At 43.4% G+C, this 14,389-nt stretch overlaps 1 protein-coding gene across 5 annotated transcripts in view; it reads right to left on the bottom strand.

Annotated features, from left to right (window-relative positions):
* The window catches only part of IGF1R (insulin like growth factor 1 receptor), a 195,494-nt gene that overhangs the window by 8,697 nt on the left and 172,408 nt on the right, over window positions 1–14,389 (bottom strand). For 4 of the 5 annotated variants that reach the window (XM_054214926.1, XM_054214927.1, XM_054214930.1 and 1 more), the window contains 3 exons: window positions 12,503–12,662; window positions 10,143–10,272; window positions 5,419–5,553 (listed from right to left, as the gene is read on the bottom strand). In XM_054214926.1, coding sequence (XP_054070901.1) covers window positions 5,419–5,553; window positions 10,143–10,272; window positions 12,503–12,662 — 425 coding nt within the window. Of the gene's footprint in view, window positions 1–5,418; window positions 5,554–10,138; window positions 10,273–12,502; window positions 12,663–14,389 lie in introns of those variants that run through there. The other variant, XM_054214928.1, reaches the window with a different exon arrangement.

Below are 14,389 nucleotides of genomic sequence, written 5' to 3'. Positions count from 1 at the left end.
AAAGGATTTCACTGTCTGCAAAGGTGGAATAGGGATGGCTTCTGTTAACACAGCGCAAGTAATAGGATGAATTTAAATAAGAAAAGGAAGATTAACATTAATTCTTCGAGCCAATCCTCTGTGTACACAGTGCTCGGAAGAACATGCTGTGTGTAGGAAGTCACCACTGGCCAAAACTACTACTTTCTGTGCTACAATAAGAACGGATCTTAAAAAAAACCACCAAAGAAAACTCTTTCAGGTAAGGTAACGCACCGGAGAATCCTCCCCATCTCTGACTTCCCTGCGGTCCCGGGCAGACCTCAGCGCCCAGCCTGGGCTCCCCTCCCCACCTCTGCCAGGGCACCTAAACTTCTAGTTTTGATTCTAGAAATCCTACATTCTATAAGTTCTATAAACAATACCATTTTCATAACTTCCACAGATTTTCAGCAAGTAAGCAAGCAATTCTATTTCACGCTTTGATTAGCTCTCACTGCCTCACGCCCCAGCAGCAGTTTACTAGAGCTCTGCAGCAGCGTGTGGAAGAGTTTTTTTGTTTTTTTAATTAAAAAAAGAGACAAAACCAAACAAAAATTCACTCCTTTTTTGAATAGCACTGAAGTCCATCACGGAGTAATGTCTTAATGTCTCCTGAGTCCCTGCTCTGGACCAAACCCTTCAAGAGGACTGTCCCCCAGCTGGGAAGCCCTGGGCTCTGAGGCCCATTGCTGCGCATCGCTGCGCACAGCGGGGCCCGGGGGGCTGGGAACCCTCGTCTGAAACAAAACCAAAGCAAAGCAATCCCCTCCCCTGGAAATGCGCTCCTTGGGAAGTACTGCTGCGCTTCCTCGCAGGGCGCACTATGTTCTCAGCTGAGGTGAACCAGTGTTTGGGATGCGAAACAAAAGCAATCTCAATTGAAGTGCATCTGAAGCCACAAATACCGCTGTTAGAGCTCAGCTGGCACAACTCTGCATCAACAGAAGTCAGGCACCTGAGCACAGCCTTGTGACACCCAAAAAGCAGCTGGCAAAACCAATCTGTGCTGGGAGAACTCCCCGGGCACTCAATGCTGTATTGTAATGGGCACGTAGACATATAAACACTGTTAAACTATTGCTTGGGTCTGAGTCTTTAAAACGCCTTTCATAGCGAAAGTGAAGCCGAACTCTAAAACTGCGCTATACCCTCACCCACAAACGAGGAGGAAAGCTTGAGACATGAATATATAAAATCCATTTCTGTTACTTCATTGCTGTTTCCTTTCCAGCTGACTGCTGCGTCCCTGAATAGAAGCCTTAGCCGGAGCCAAGAACACTGGATATTTGCTGGCGCGTCGCCCCGAGGCCTAAGGGCAATGCTAAGGAGATACCACAAGCAGTGGAGTAATGCATGTGACATCAGCACAAACAAGGACATGTGATGTTTCTTTTAAGCCATTCCAGATTTAAAAACCCTACAGAGTTCCCATAAAAGGATTATTTTTTTTATTTTTAACTCTGTGGGTTGAAAGACCTTGCTTACATTATCTTAAACAAAAAAAACACCCTGCCAGTAGACAATGGAAGAATTTACAGGCTGTTAATACAACCTGAGCACTTTTATAAAGTACATTTCTGACCGGTGGCAAGTGAGCTCGGGGAAGTTGGAGGCATTGTCACGACACAGAGGAACAGCCAGTGTCCTTCCCGTGCATCTTCTGCTCAAAGAACTGAGCAGAAACCGAGTTACTTTCTGCACTGAGACAGTAAAAAAGAGAAAATGGAAAGTTCCTATAGAAGCCGCATTCCATTTGAGTTTGTGCTTTGGGTCAGACTTGATTTGGGGGGGGTGGGGGAGTGAATAGACCTCTCCCGTTCTGCTGCTGCGTGCTGACATTACCTCTGCATGGCAGAGCCTGGTTTCTAACCGAGCGCTCGCCAGGAACAAAGGGAAAATCAGCAGTGTGTAAATAGTCTAGTCATCTACAATACGTGTGGGGGAAGCAATTTTGCTTCAAAAACAGAGTGGAATTCCAGCCTCCACAACTTTTAAAAGCCCCATGGGAACACACTGTCTGAAAGCTTCAGCTGTAACAAACCTTCCTGCCACGCAGCCATCACCTGATGAACACTGCCATAACAATGGGAGTACATAAAAACAGAGCTTATTACACAGGAAGAGGAGAAAAACAGCAAAGCTCCTCCTGGCACCATCTTATTGAACCATCTGTCTTATTGCATGGTTCTGTCTGTAAAACCATGCAAACTATGCCAAGAGGGCGTAGCATAAACAGAGCTGAGTCTTGTTTCACCCTGCGTAAGAGTAAAAAGCCTCTAGAAATACCATTCCCTTTGTGCTTAGCCTTTTCACAGGGATTTACCACCTCTCTGAAGCACAAGACAACCGTGCCGTAAAATTCCCCTTTGCACAAGCGTCCGATCCAACCAAGCTGCGGAACAGAACCTCTCCTGTTCTTCAAGTGTCCTGGGTCTCTGATCCATCTAAACCTACTGACTGGCTGCTCCCAGGGGCTAGCAGAGCAGAGCCACTAACAACCATTACTGCTGTTGCAGTCTCAGGAGAGATGGGACACCCAAGACCGCTTGCACCACGTAGCATTCGTGCAGGGGGGCAACAAGAGACCCTTGTGAAAACCGCGGCACTGTGGCTGGAGCGTGCACGGCTGTGTCAACAGTCACGTAATCTGCAGGGTTAAAAATAGTAGATTCGGTGACAGTTGCAGCAAGATTCTTCTCTCTATTCTCATCCAAGCTTCCCCACAGCAGTCCACCTCCTCCACCTGTTCCGGAGGTTTTTGTATGTCAGCATATTCCCCTCTCTCTGCAGAAAGGTAAATTTGTGGTCTGCCCATAATTTCAGTTGTTTCTAAGTAAAACTAATTTAAAGAAAAAAGTATCTCTGCATTTGTAGCCTACCACAGGAGATACACAGAAGCACAGTTCCTGGCTCCCCTTCTCGCTTGCTTTCACACAGGACCAAGCACAAGACGCACCTTGACTTCCCTGCAGGAGGTGGACTTTGCTTTCTGGACAGCTTGGGGTAATATTGTGAGTTAATATTATAGTATTACAGACCACTCAGCCCCCACCAGTAAGAATCTGTGCTGTCTAAAAAACACCTTCCACTGGCACAGACATGCCAAGAGACCTGTCTTTACACAGAATCTTTAGGAACCTCCACAAAAAAGAGGAATCCCTGTTTTACAAAGAGTTTTATGGAGTGATGAGAGAGCAGTTGCCTGGGGGTGCACGGCAAGGTCCCTCTGCAATTTCAGGACTCTCTGCAACTCTGTTACAAGCACCTTTCTGTCCATTGTGCAATTTTCTTGTTAGGTGGGTGCTGAGCAGCAGGTTATCAGACAGCGGGCGAGGGGAGAGGAGCTCTGCCTCCAGCCCAGGTCTCTGCGCCTGCAGCAGCAACACTGGTGAGGTTCAAGGCTGGCAGCACTCGTCAGGTTACCGAGTGCTGCACAGCGTCTTTACAGCGTCTTGGGAAAACGGGATGGAAGGCAGGGAAAGAAGCGAAAACATGGTAAAGAAAAGCACCATAGTAACGCAAAATAGGTGCTTTGGGTGCCAAACGCATGAGCATGGAACAAAGGTGAAGATTATTCCTGGAGCTCCCTACTGTTATTCCTACAACAGCCTGTTTAGATTTCAGCAGGTTTGGGTGTCTGTCCTAATAGAAAGGCAAAACAAGTTGAAAGGGAACTAAAGCAAGTCAAAATAAGCTTCTAAGCTCAACACATTCAATTATTTTTTTTTCTTTGCATTTTGGACAGAATCAGGATGTTTTATACACAACTGTATCACCAAAAAAAGAGACACCACTAAAGTGGATGTGCCTTAGTTCTGAGTTCAGCCCTGTTCCTTGTTCTGATAGAGAGATGCTGCAAAATTCAAAGGAAGGTTTTTTTTTTTTATTCTGTACCTCCGCAATGTCGGGCTGAAGGCTTGGTGGCCATAACTAACGTGTGAACAGCTTCTTCATTAAAATCGGCACAGAACAGGCCTCTGCTGTTATACACCCGTGCAAAGGTTTGCTCTGCCAGACACAAACCCAGTTCTCCCAGCTCACAAGCCAGTTACCCTGAAAATGGATTCATCCAGTAGCAACACCCAGCACGCAGAGGACTATCTGTGAGGAGGAGGAGGGAGGAGAACGGGCCGGGTGGGCTGCAGTAAAGAGATCTTCTTGCTGTAACTCCCCTCCTGCCGCCCTGTTCATACCACACCTGCCCCAGGTTAATGGGGAATTTCTCATAATCTCTTACCGAGTTTACTTGCACTGTAGAGGTATTTTTTCCCTGTGGACTCGGGGAGCCGATCCCTTTGCACCCCCTGTTCTTCCCCCATTTCTGCCTACTCCCCCCCTCCATTACACCGCTCTGACTGTGCTAAACAATCTCCAGTCAATCTGACTGCCAGAAATTCTCCTCAGCATCGTGGAAGGGAAAGAATGTGAAACCGAGGAATCACATGGCAGCTACACCTCCCCCTGCATATACCACCCACCCCCCTCAAACAACAAAACAACACTGCCTGTCATCTGAAACCAAAGCCAAGGATCCAGCCAAAAAAGCTCTTTTCCTAAGAATCCCAAGCAGCTGAGGCCCTTAAGTGATTGTATCCCTTCTGTGGGCCTCCAACAAATTTCAATAACTGCAAGACGCAGTATTTCCTTCCCAAAAGCCAGTTTGGGAAGTATATCAAAGTAATAAAGTCTGAACAACCGAAACTGCTGCACACAAAAGCCAGCAGAAGTATTTCAGCAATGTAAAGCTAAAAACTGAAGCCCGCTGCACTGCGCACCCTCCTCTGCTGCAAGGCTCTGTATTGGTTCCAGGGGCAGGCAAAGGTTTTTCTGCCCACTTCTTTCTGCGCTTACAGGAAGGGAAACTGTTAGCAGGGGAGATTTGTTTATCTCAATGTGATGAGCACTGTGACTGAAACAGCAGATCCAACGCCACTTCAGACAAAGGAACAATACATTCATCTTTCTGTATGCTGAACCAAAAAGCTGAATTCCCCCAGTTTATGCACAATACATTTCAGCTCGTCCTATGCTTCTTTTTTTCCTCTTTATGCTCAACAGAATTACTTTAAGCAGAAAGGACAAGATTTAGGCACAAAGTCTTCTGCTGTAGCAAACGTCACTTATGAGCTTTTATTAAGTCTAATTTTATTCAGGAACACACAGATTAGGTTTTGTTTCCTTATTAGGGGAGATAGGCCAAAGTGAGATTCTGGCCACAAGCAAAGTTGTTTTCTGGTACCTCTAACTACTGTAAAATACGAGACTGTTCAAGCAGCACCTCACATTACTCTCACTCTTTACTAACCCCTCCTCTGGTAGATGGAGCAGAAGCAAACATCGAAGGGATCAGGAAGAATAAAGTGTGCACTGAGAACAGAGGTAACTGTTGACACTTACAGCATGTCAGGACAATTATCTGGTTTTTCCAGCAGACCTCCTTCCATCACAAAGCGGAGCACTTGTTCATTGGTCATGCCTTGGTATGGCTGCTCCGCTAGCGTTGCGATCTCCCAAAGCACAACACCGAAAGACCTGGAAAACAAATCAGAACTTTAGAAAGCCAAGCAATCTTTACAAGGCTATTTTTCTTAGATGACGCTGAGCAGGCAGGTGTCAATGGGCATTTTCTTTTACCAAAAAATTCCAATTGCTCAAAAAGTATGCAGCTACGGTGTTAGCCACGTCACGTAGCATAAGGGCCTGTTGACTTCAAACACTTCTAGTCAATAGTGAGAAACAGGCTCCCAGTTCTGAGTGATTCTTCAGAACAGCCTCTGTAAGAAAAGACTGGTAACATCCATCTCCACTTTTCACACCATAATCTACAGCTCAGAGCTGGTCATGATTATGATCATTCAGCGGTCCAGTATGACTTGGTTACACTGGTTCTGGACAGGTCAATCAGTAGAAAAGCCACACAAGGTCACCACGTTCATCAGAAGCCTCCTAAGTCAGAGGAGGCTTAAGCTGCGAGCTTGCCTGAAGAATCAGCCCACATCTCATCTCCCTTTCCCATAGCTTTGGGTTCAGACTTTAGGTGCACTGTGAGGTGGGAAGAACAGTGGAGAGGGCAAAAGCAAAGATGCAGGTAAGGAAAAAAAAAATTAAAAAATTCTGTTCCTTTCTCCGCACTTGCTGTACAGAGGACCTCAGGCTGGACAGACACACCTGATCATTAAAGTCTGCAAAAAGATCCATGTGTAGCTGCGTGCAGGGAATCAAACCTTCTAAGCAGGTGGAGAAGTTGCAGAGACTGGTTATTTAAAGTGAGCTCCACAAGCCCCCCCCAAGCCACAGATATAGCAAGAAAAAAATACGTATGTTAAAAAAACTAAACTAAAAATCTTCATGTAACTTATCTCAGGTACTCCTGATAGCAGCTGAGAAGGCAGTAATGCAGAACTGTAAGCTCTCATTCCACTGCAAGCTGCTTTTCATCAGAAATACTTGAGTCACACAAATCTGATTTAAAAGCTGCATTTTTCCCTTACCACTCGAGTGAGCCGAGAGCCAGACAGCAAATGCACACCACCACACCTGGGCATCTCATCTGCCTACCACTAAAAGCAAGCAAACCAACAAACCTCTGTTCCCCAGGCACAAAAACACTTCTTGGGCAGTACTTTCCATTTATCACTCTCATTTGGTTTCATCCACATTCTGAGGCAAAAGTGCAAAGTAAGGATCAAGGCATTCGACTCACAGAAGCAAGCAACAAAACCAATTTTTGAAAAAGACATGGAAGAAATGTGAACGTTCTCCAGCTTCTTGTACTAAGACCCTAATTTGCTGCTTCAGCAGCAAGAAGTTTAAGCCCCCCCAGGAGAAACTCAGTTACCCCTTTTGCAACATGTGTGTAACTATGTTCTTGAAACAGAGCTTCTAGCTCCTTCCAACTAACTACAAAGGACAGCAGAAGGGAAAAAAATAAGTCTGTCTAATAATAGGAATTGATTACTGGCGAAGAAAGATAAGCATAGTTATGTAATTGGGTGGTTTGGACGTAAGTATTGACACTTTCTAAAAATATCTCCGTTTAAAATTAGTTTATTGAGCAGACATGGCTCAAATTGTCTGTCCTGCGCTGAGGAGTCATCTACTTTTAGAGCTGCTGTGCAAAGAAAGAAAACCTAGATGCTGCCTTGCCTTCTGTGGCTAAAGTGCTGAGTCAAGCTTAGAGGAAAAAAAGCCTGGTTTCAATAGGGTATTGTTGTGAAAACAGGAGCCCGGTATTATTAGCTGGTTATGGCAGAGTGGTTTTATCTTTCAGTTACCCACTGTATCTAAAATGGTTTGTATCTGGAGCCAGAAGCCACAGACAGACTTGCAGTTGTTTGCCTTCCAGGGCAGGCAGGGACAGAGGGTCAACTCAACATTTTGGTGCCTTTGAAGCTACTCTGATCGCTGCAGGAATAATGCGAACAAGTCCTGCACACCTACTAGTCATATTATCACAACAAATAAACTTACATTGCTCCTTCAAGGCAACTACCAGCTCTGAAAGAATGCAAGATGCCGAGGACTTATTTATAGAAATACACTCTCAGCCTGAACAGTATTACATGAATTTTAAAATGTTCTCCTTCCCTAACTACAACAAAAACAGTCTTGTCTAATTACCTCATTCTTCAGTCTGAAAAGCAATAAAAGAATGAATTGCTAAAATAAAGCTCCACCCTTCAAAACCTCCAGACACTCTTTTTGCCGTTTGCCATTTCACCTTACAGCTTATAAATCTTGGACTCTGACCACTCACACAGTTTTGTCTTTTTGACATTTTGGCTTCTAAAACTTATCTCGAAGAACACGGAACCAGATGTCACAATACCCTACCAAAAAGGCAGGAAAAACAAGCTCAACATTTTTTACTGTTTGATGAAAACAAATGGCCCCCAAAACAGCCAAGCTACACAGTTCACATGAAGCAACTTCAAAATCTGAACAAATGCAAGGAGTCAGGTAATTTCTCCTGGCATGAAGAGACCTTCAATGTATTGTGTTTTGTCTAAAAGTCAGTAAGAGGTAAACTGGAATGATCCTTTCAGCCATAAGCAGAACAAGTAAATAGACACTATCTCATGACAGTGGCAAGTCAAGCTCCACGACATTTGGAATTCAGGTTGAAATTTCTGAATCTGTAGCTGGGGATACATGTGGCAAACGCAGATGTATACGTGTTCTAAACAAACAGCATAGTCCTGCGTTTTGTACCTCAGGATAGTACACCTATGCGAGCCAAATTTCCGAACAAGTCACTTCTAACAATTAAGATGACAAGCCACCCCCAGGAGGAACTGTCTGAAATACTGATGAGAACCATGGACCCTCCTCCCCATGAAGCAATTTTTTCCTCTCTGTACTTTCAAGTAAAAGTCTGTCGGATTTTACTACTCCTCCTCTTAAGATTTCCAAGCTTGTAATCAGTAAGCTACTTTCCTTGATGTGACTTCTGGCTAGGATATTTCATTCAGACTGTCCCGCTGATAAACTGCAATATTTTTTGCTCGACTTTGCTTTGGACTGAATGACCGACGAACACCAAATCTTCCTAACGTTGAAGGCAGAACTCACGTACTTCCTGCAACAACTAAAGTACTAATTTACCTCTGACGCTTGATTTGGCGTCACATCTGTGGGTTTTTTTGTTTGGAATTTGAGTTATGTTTAAACAGTAACGTCACTTAGCAGTCACAGGTGAAAAGGAGAGCGTGTATGGAACAAGCGCGGGACGTCAGCGCAGCACGTCAGCGCAGCGCACGCCTGACAGGCTGCAGCCGCTGCTGATACAATGGCTGGAATCGACGGCTGGGCTTCAAAGTTGCTGTTGTGCGGCAAGAAGGGGCAGGTCTGCCAGCTCTTCGCTCCGGGCTCGCTCAGTTCTACATCTGGGGATTTTCTAGTGATATAGTCCAAATTTCTGTCTGCTTTGTGAAGCCATTACAAGTCCCAAAATTCTTTTACTGCAGGGACACTGCCAAAAGCACGCCTGTGCTGTTCCATTAGATGAATGGCTGATACAGGGCTTCCCCTTCAACTCAAAGTGGTTATTTTCACCGCTTTCCAAGTTTGAGGGTTACTGGATTCATAAATAAGTTACTAGCCATATGTAAAAAAATTTAAGCAACATTCTGGTGCTTTGCTTTTTCCCTTGCTCCGTAATTCCTCTTACGAACGTTTCACTCAAAGCTGGTGCTGTGGACTACAGACCACCGACTCCAAAATCCTCAAGCTGTTTAAAGAAAACGCAGTTTACTACTAAAACACCATTCTACGGGCTTCTAGACGTTTGGAGGCAATCAGCTGCCAATTCTGTAACAGATCAGCAGTAAAAACATCTTGTTAGGAAGGCAGAGAAACCATAAAAGACAGAGTAGAGGTTTCGCCAGTGCACGTTCATCTCCTGCCAAGTCCTCCCTACCTATCTGCAAAAGTTTGGGGAAGTGGTGGTGGGGGGAGAATTGTTCCAGAGTATTACTTCTTCTAAGAAGTGTATTTTGAAATTTCCTGAATGCCTCTATTAATAACTTCACAGATAAAGCAACTAGGCAATGTGCTTTTAAAGAAAAAAAACCTATTTCTGCATCTCGTGGTATATTAAACAAGCAAACAAAGCTCCAAATGGAGAAGGATATACACAAGGGAAAACTCCCAAGAGAAAACCTGCTAGTGTACACAAAGCATCTGCGGGAAAGTAGAGTTATTTACACAGAAGGTTTTGATAGAAAAGCAGGTCAGCACTATGAACCTTCCTATATTCTTGGCAACTTCTAATGCTTTTCTTGAAGGAGGGCAATTTGAAAAATGACAACTTGCTCTTCCAGGTGAAAGCAATGTTTTTCACTGTACAACTGATTTTACAACCCACAGCAGGAAACGTGCTGCCACCTCCAGTTTTGGAAATCCATTTAATTCTGCTCTCTCCGAGGGCAGAATTCAACCTCACGAGTTCTTGATTTTGCAATGGAAATATGAAATATAAAGCAAAGTACTTCACAGTGGAAGAGAGAGTTACCTTTGAAGAGACAGGAGAAGCAGTATACTTAGTTAAGCCTACTGAAACAAGAAAAGAGGCTACAAAGCAGAGAGGGAAAGACAGTTTTTCAGAACCCCTTTTTTGTTACCAGACATCGGAGTGCGTTGTGAAGACTCCATCTTTCAGTGATTCTGGGGACATCCAGCGGACAGGCAGCAAACCTTTCCCTCCTTTGCGATAATAATCTGTCTCGTAGATATCTCTTGTCATGCCAAAATCTAGAAAGGTATAAATGCTTTAAGTTTACATGATAAAATGATGAACATTTCCCCTAGTACAAGTCACTGTAGCCAGCAGAGAATGACAGTTTGGTGCAAAGAACCTGCAGTCTGTTACCAGGACACTTTACTTTGCAGGCACTTTACCTGCTGCCTTAGGGCTGGTGAGCTTCCCCCCCAAACAAAACCAATAGACATTTTTACCGTTGACTTCAGTGGGTGAGAAGACTGAATATTTTAAATATATTAATATGAAACGTTCCAGGATTTATGCTCAAGCCTTGTGGTAAGCTAAGTCTTCTGAAGGTCATACAAGTCACTAATCTGTTCTCTAAATTCAATGATTTCTTTTTAAGGAGTGTAAAGAGCTCCTTTAGTACTTAATAGAATCTCACATGTTGAGGGAAATGCTGCCTTTTTTTTTTTCCTCTCTTTCCAAAGGTGATTTCCAGTTCCTGTACAATATTCCATCTCAAATGCTACAGAGAATTAGGCTGGCTAACACAGACCAATATTAAAGACACACTTTGGGTTACAGGCACGTCCTTAGCTGTAAATACATAAATATTTGCAAGACCTGGATCTAACAATGCGCATCTCCTGACTGTAATTCAGACTTAATGCAGACTTTTTTTCCTGAACAGTAAGCCTGATGCACACCAAACTGCTGGGTCTTGGACTAGCCTATTTAAGCCAGTTACTGTGTTTTCAGACGCTAACCAAAAAGTAAATAGATCAGGTGGCACCAAATCTCTTACTAATGTTAAATGCCGTCTGCTAACACAGCGGTCCTAGGGCAAAATCCATTTTTTTATCAATACAGACCTGTAGTTGCCCCTTTTTTGGGGGGGAAAAGTGGAGTGGAAAGAGGACAGAATTCCTCCAGTTCTCACAGGCGTGATTACCAGTTTACGACTTGGATGAGTGACCGACCACTGATCCTTCTGGTTCTTTGTCTGCTATGGACACTGGTACCCTCAGAGATTATGACTAAAAGCCCATCTGTGCAGCTATTCCATCACTCCCACACACCAGGGTGACTTTATCCTGGCTGAATGGAAAATTCTTTAGAAATGTAATGCAAATAAGAAACAGATATGCAACAAGCATAGGACAGTGAAGCATAAAGCTCCTCCTCTGAGATCTAAACAGTCTGAGTTGGCATGTTGCAGTCAAGATACTCCTAAACTGGTTCTATATGAAGGGATTTTAAATATCGATAAATAAATGAGAGCAGTGCAGCTTATTTCACGAAATGTTTTCGGGGTAACCATGTACCACGGTAAAGGGAAGAAACGCACCATCTTCAGTTCAAAGAATCGTAAAACATGCTGGTGGGGGGAGGAAGAGTGAGAAAACTGGAACGGGAAGGATTCAAGGCTGACTTCCCCCGAACCTGCAGAAAATGCACAAAATCCCCCAAAGATCTTATTTCCTAATTAACTGACTCAAAATGAAATCATTTTTTCTTTCTCCCAAATGACAGGATTACTTACACAAATTATCAAAATAGCTGAGTTAAGCTCAGAGAAAAAGAATTAGTTTCCTACAGCAGAAGGCTGTTGCTATACATGTTATTTTAATATGCATAACTCAAAAACAGCCAAAAGCTTAAAATCACCCTCTCTGGAGAGAGGTCTGAAAAAACTCATCTGGCACTATTCTGGAGGGATGGTGAAGGGAAAAAAAAGTGGCGTTCTAACAGCAGAGCAGAGGAAAAACCATTCTGTTGTCTGGAAAGCAGAACTCCAGTTCAGACTGGAAAGCATCCAGCTGAAGTCAAGCCTTACATTCCTCTTCCAAATCAGATAATGCTTTAAAATAATCCTAAAAATTCTTATTCTTGAATCAATAACCAGGAGGCGCGATTATTTTCACGCATTAACAGCAAAGGGAATGACACACCAGTGGTAACAACACCATCCACCCAGATGTCTGCAGCATCTGCACCTCAAATCACTGCTTCACTACCTCTTTTTAAACCCACACGCTATACAATTTCCTCACTGGAACAACAGCAAGTAGAGGTATTCCAAGAGTTTCAACTCCATGTTGACTGCTCACAGGTCTTAAATCATAACAAGCCTTCATAAGGAACACATTTCATCCTGCAGAAATTTAAACTACAGCTAAGTTTCAAAAAGGTCTTTCAAAAAAATTAAAATGCCTTCTAAGGTGCCCATTTCTCAGGATGACGTTTTTTATTTGTACAGAAGTCACAAAAGCGCACCTCCAATTTTCACTGTGAAGTCTTCTGCCACCATGCAGTTTCTCGCAGCAAGGTCTCTGTGAACAAATTTGTTGGCGTTGAGGTATGCCATCCCATCAGCAATCTCTCCTGCCATCTGAATCATCTTCTTCAGAGTTGGAGGCGCCTGGCCAGGATTACTCTGAGCAATATTAAGATAAAACAGGTAAGGGGGAAACAAAAGAGTAACCACTTCTACATCAAACCGTAGCATACTATGAGCCAGGCTAAACAGAAACTCATCATTATGTACACATAGTATCTGCTTAGTCCAAAAAATGGCCATATCACGCTGGGTTACAAACAGATCTCCCAAATAGTTCTTTTATAACAGGTCATTCTATTTTAGGGAATATGAGACAGAAAGACTTTTTGGTATAAGGATGTTCTTACAACTATGGAGTTTAAATGTCTATCCTTCTGCCACACAAGTTCTGAGATACAAAGCAGAGGGCTTATTTTAGAGATTTCTACTGTTTTACCATCATCACAAACAACCAGAAAATGTTAAATGATTTAATTTCCTGTTCCCCAGTCCTCCATAATCAGATGTCTCTTAAATTACTTCTGTTTGTAAACAGCAAAAAAGGTTATGGGACAATTTCTTCTGAAGCTAATTCACTCCTTAGCATCCAGGGATACATGGCTTCTGCCATTCTCAATCTCATGGATGAAGGAGTTCAGGTATTCATACACAATCAGTGAAGTCCCACCATCTCTAACCAGTGTGAATTTGCCTAAGCTTTACATCCCTTGGATAACCATCACTGACAGAGTACCCAAAACCACAGCCCCCTATACGGGATTCTACTAATGATAAAGATCCTAAAGCACACAGAGATCAAGCCACTGAACTTTATCACATCCCCATCCAGAGATTAAACTGTCTCTTACCCACCCTCCATGGGAAGTGTTCATGTCCAGTCCCATCATCACTTTCAAACTGTGCTACCTTGTGTTGAGATAATGAGCCGTACCCACTACTTGCAGGCTCCCAAGACCCAAATGCAACATCCCCTATCAGAACCCAGAAGATAAAACCAAGAAAGACCAGAAGGACCAAGGTGAGTTGAATCCCCAGGAGGAAGAGTTAAATTATCGGTAAAGCCAGTGACCAGGCAAGCCCCCCATCCGCACCTTATTGAAGTATCCTGCCTGTCTCCTCTAAAGGTTCTCAGAAGACTGCGCTCAACTCTTTACGTTGCCCATCAAGGAAGACTGGGAATTTAGTCACAGCCCTACCACAGACTGCTTTGGAGAGCACCAGCATACAACAGAGAAAAGCCAAATACAGAGCTCATCATTTTGGTAATTTCTATATAATGTCTTTGTCCCTTTTTATGAAGTTTATTGAATTCAACCGAAACTATTTAATATAACCTGAAATACTATGAATCATAAATGCTAGTCAAGACCTTAGTCAATAGTCCTACTATTTTTTGCTGAATCTTTTAGTCAGTATGATTATTTTCTGTATCCAATCACTTAAGCAATCTGCTCTTGCTACACACAGCACCCTCCATTTATACCATCTTCACTCTCTTGTGCACGTGTTGTGCTCATGTTCTGCTCCTTTAAGTTATTCACATCCGATTTTTAGATCTAGGGCAAAAGCTGCTGAGCTCATTTTCTACATAGTCTACTATGATTTCAGTGGCAAGTGACCTATGTGTCATCTTCACCCTTCAGACCCTGCATCCTATGTGGCAATTTTATCTGTTAGACTGATGGCCTTCATATTAGAGTATGCATATTAGCTAAGATACTAGATTTTCACTTTGCAGCAGAGGCAACATGCAGGATATGCAACAAGAAGCAATTATCCCAAAACGCAAGCTTCAACTAGCCAAATTTTTGTTTAACATCTTG

This window comes from Rissa tridactyla, chromosome 9 (genome assembly GCF_028500815.1).
Source record: "Rissa tridactyla isolate bRisTri1 chromosome 9, bRisTri1.patW.cur.20221130, whole genome shotgun sequence".
Classification (NCBI taxonomy): domain Eukaryota; kingdom Metazoa; phylum Chordata; class Aves; order Charadriiformes; family Laridae; genus Rissa; species Rissa tridactyla.
This window is presented reverse-complemented; position numbering and strand designations above follow the sequence as displayed.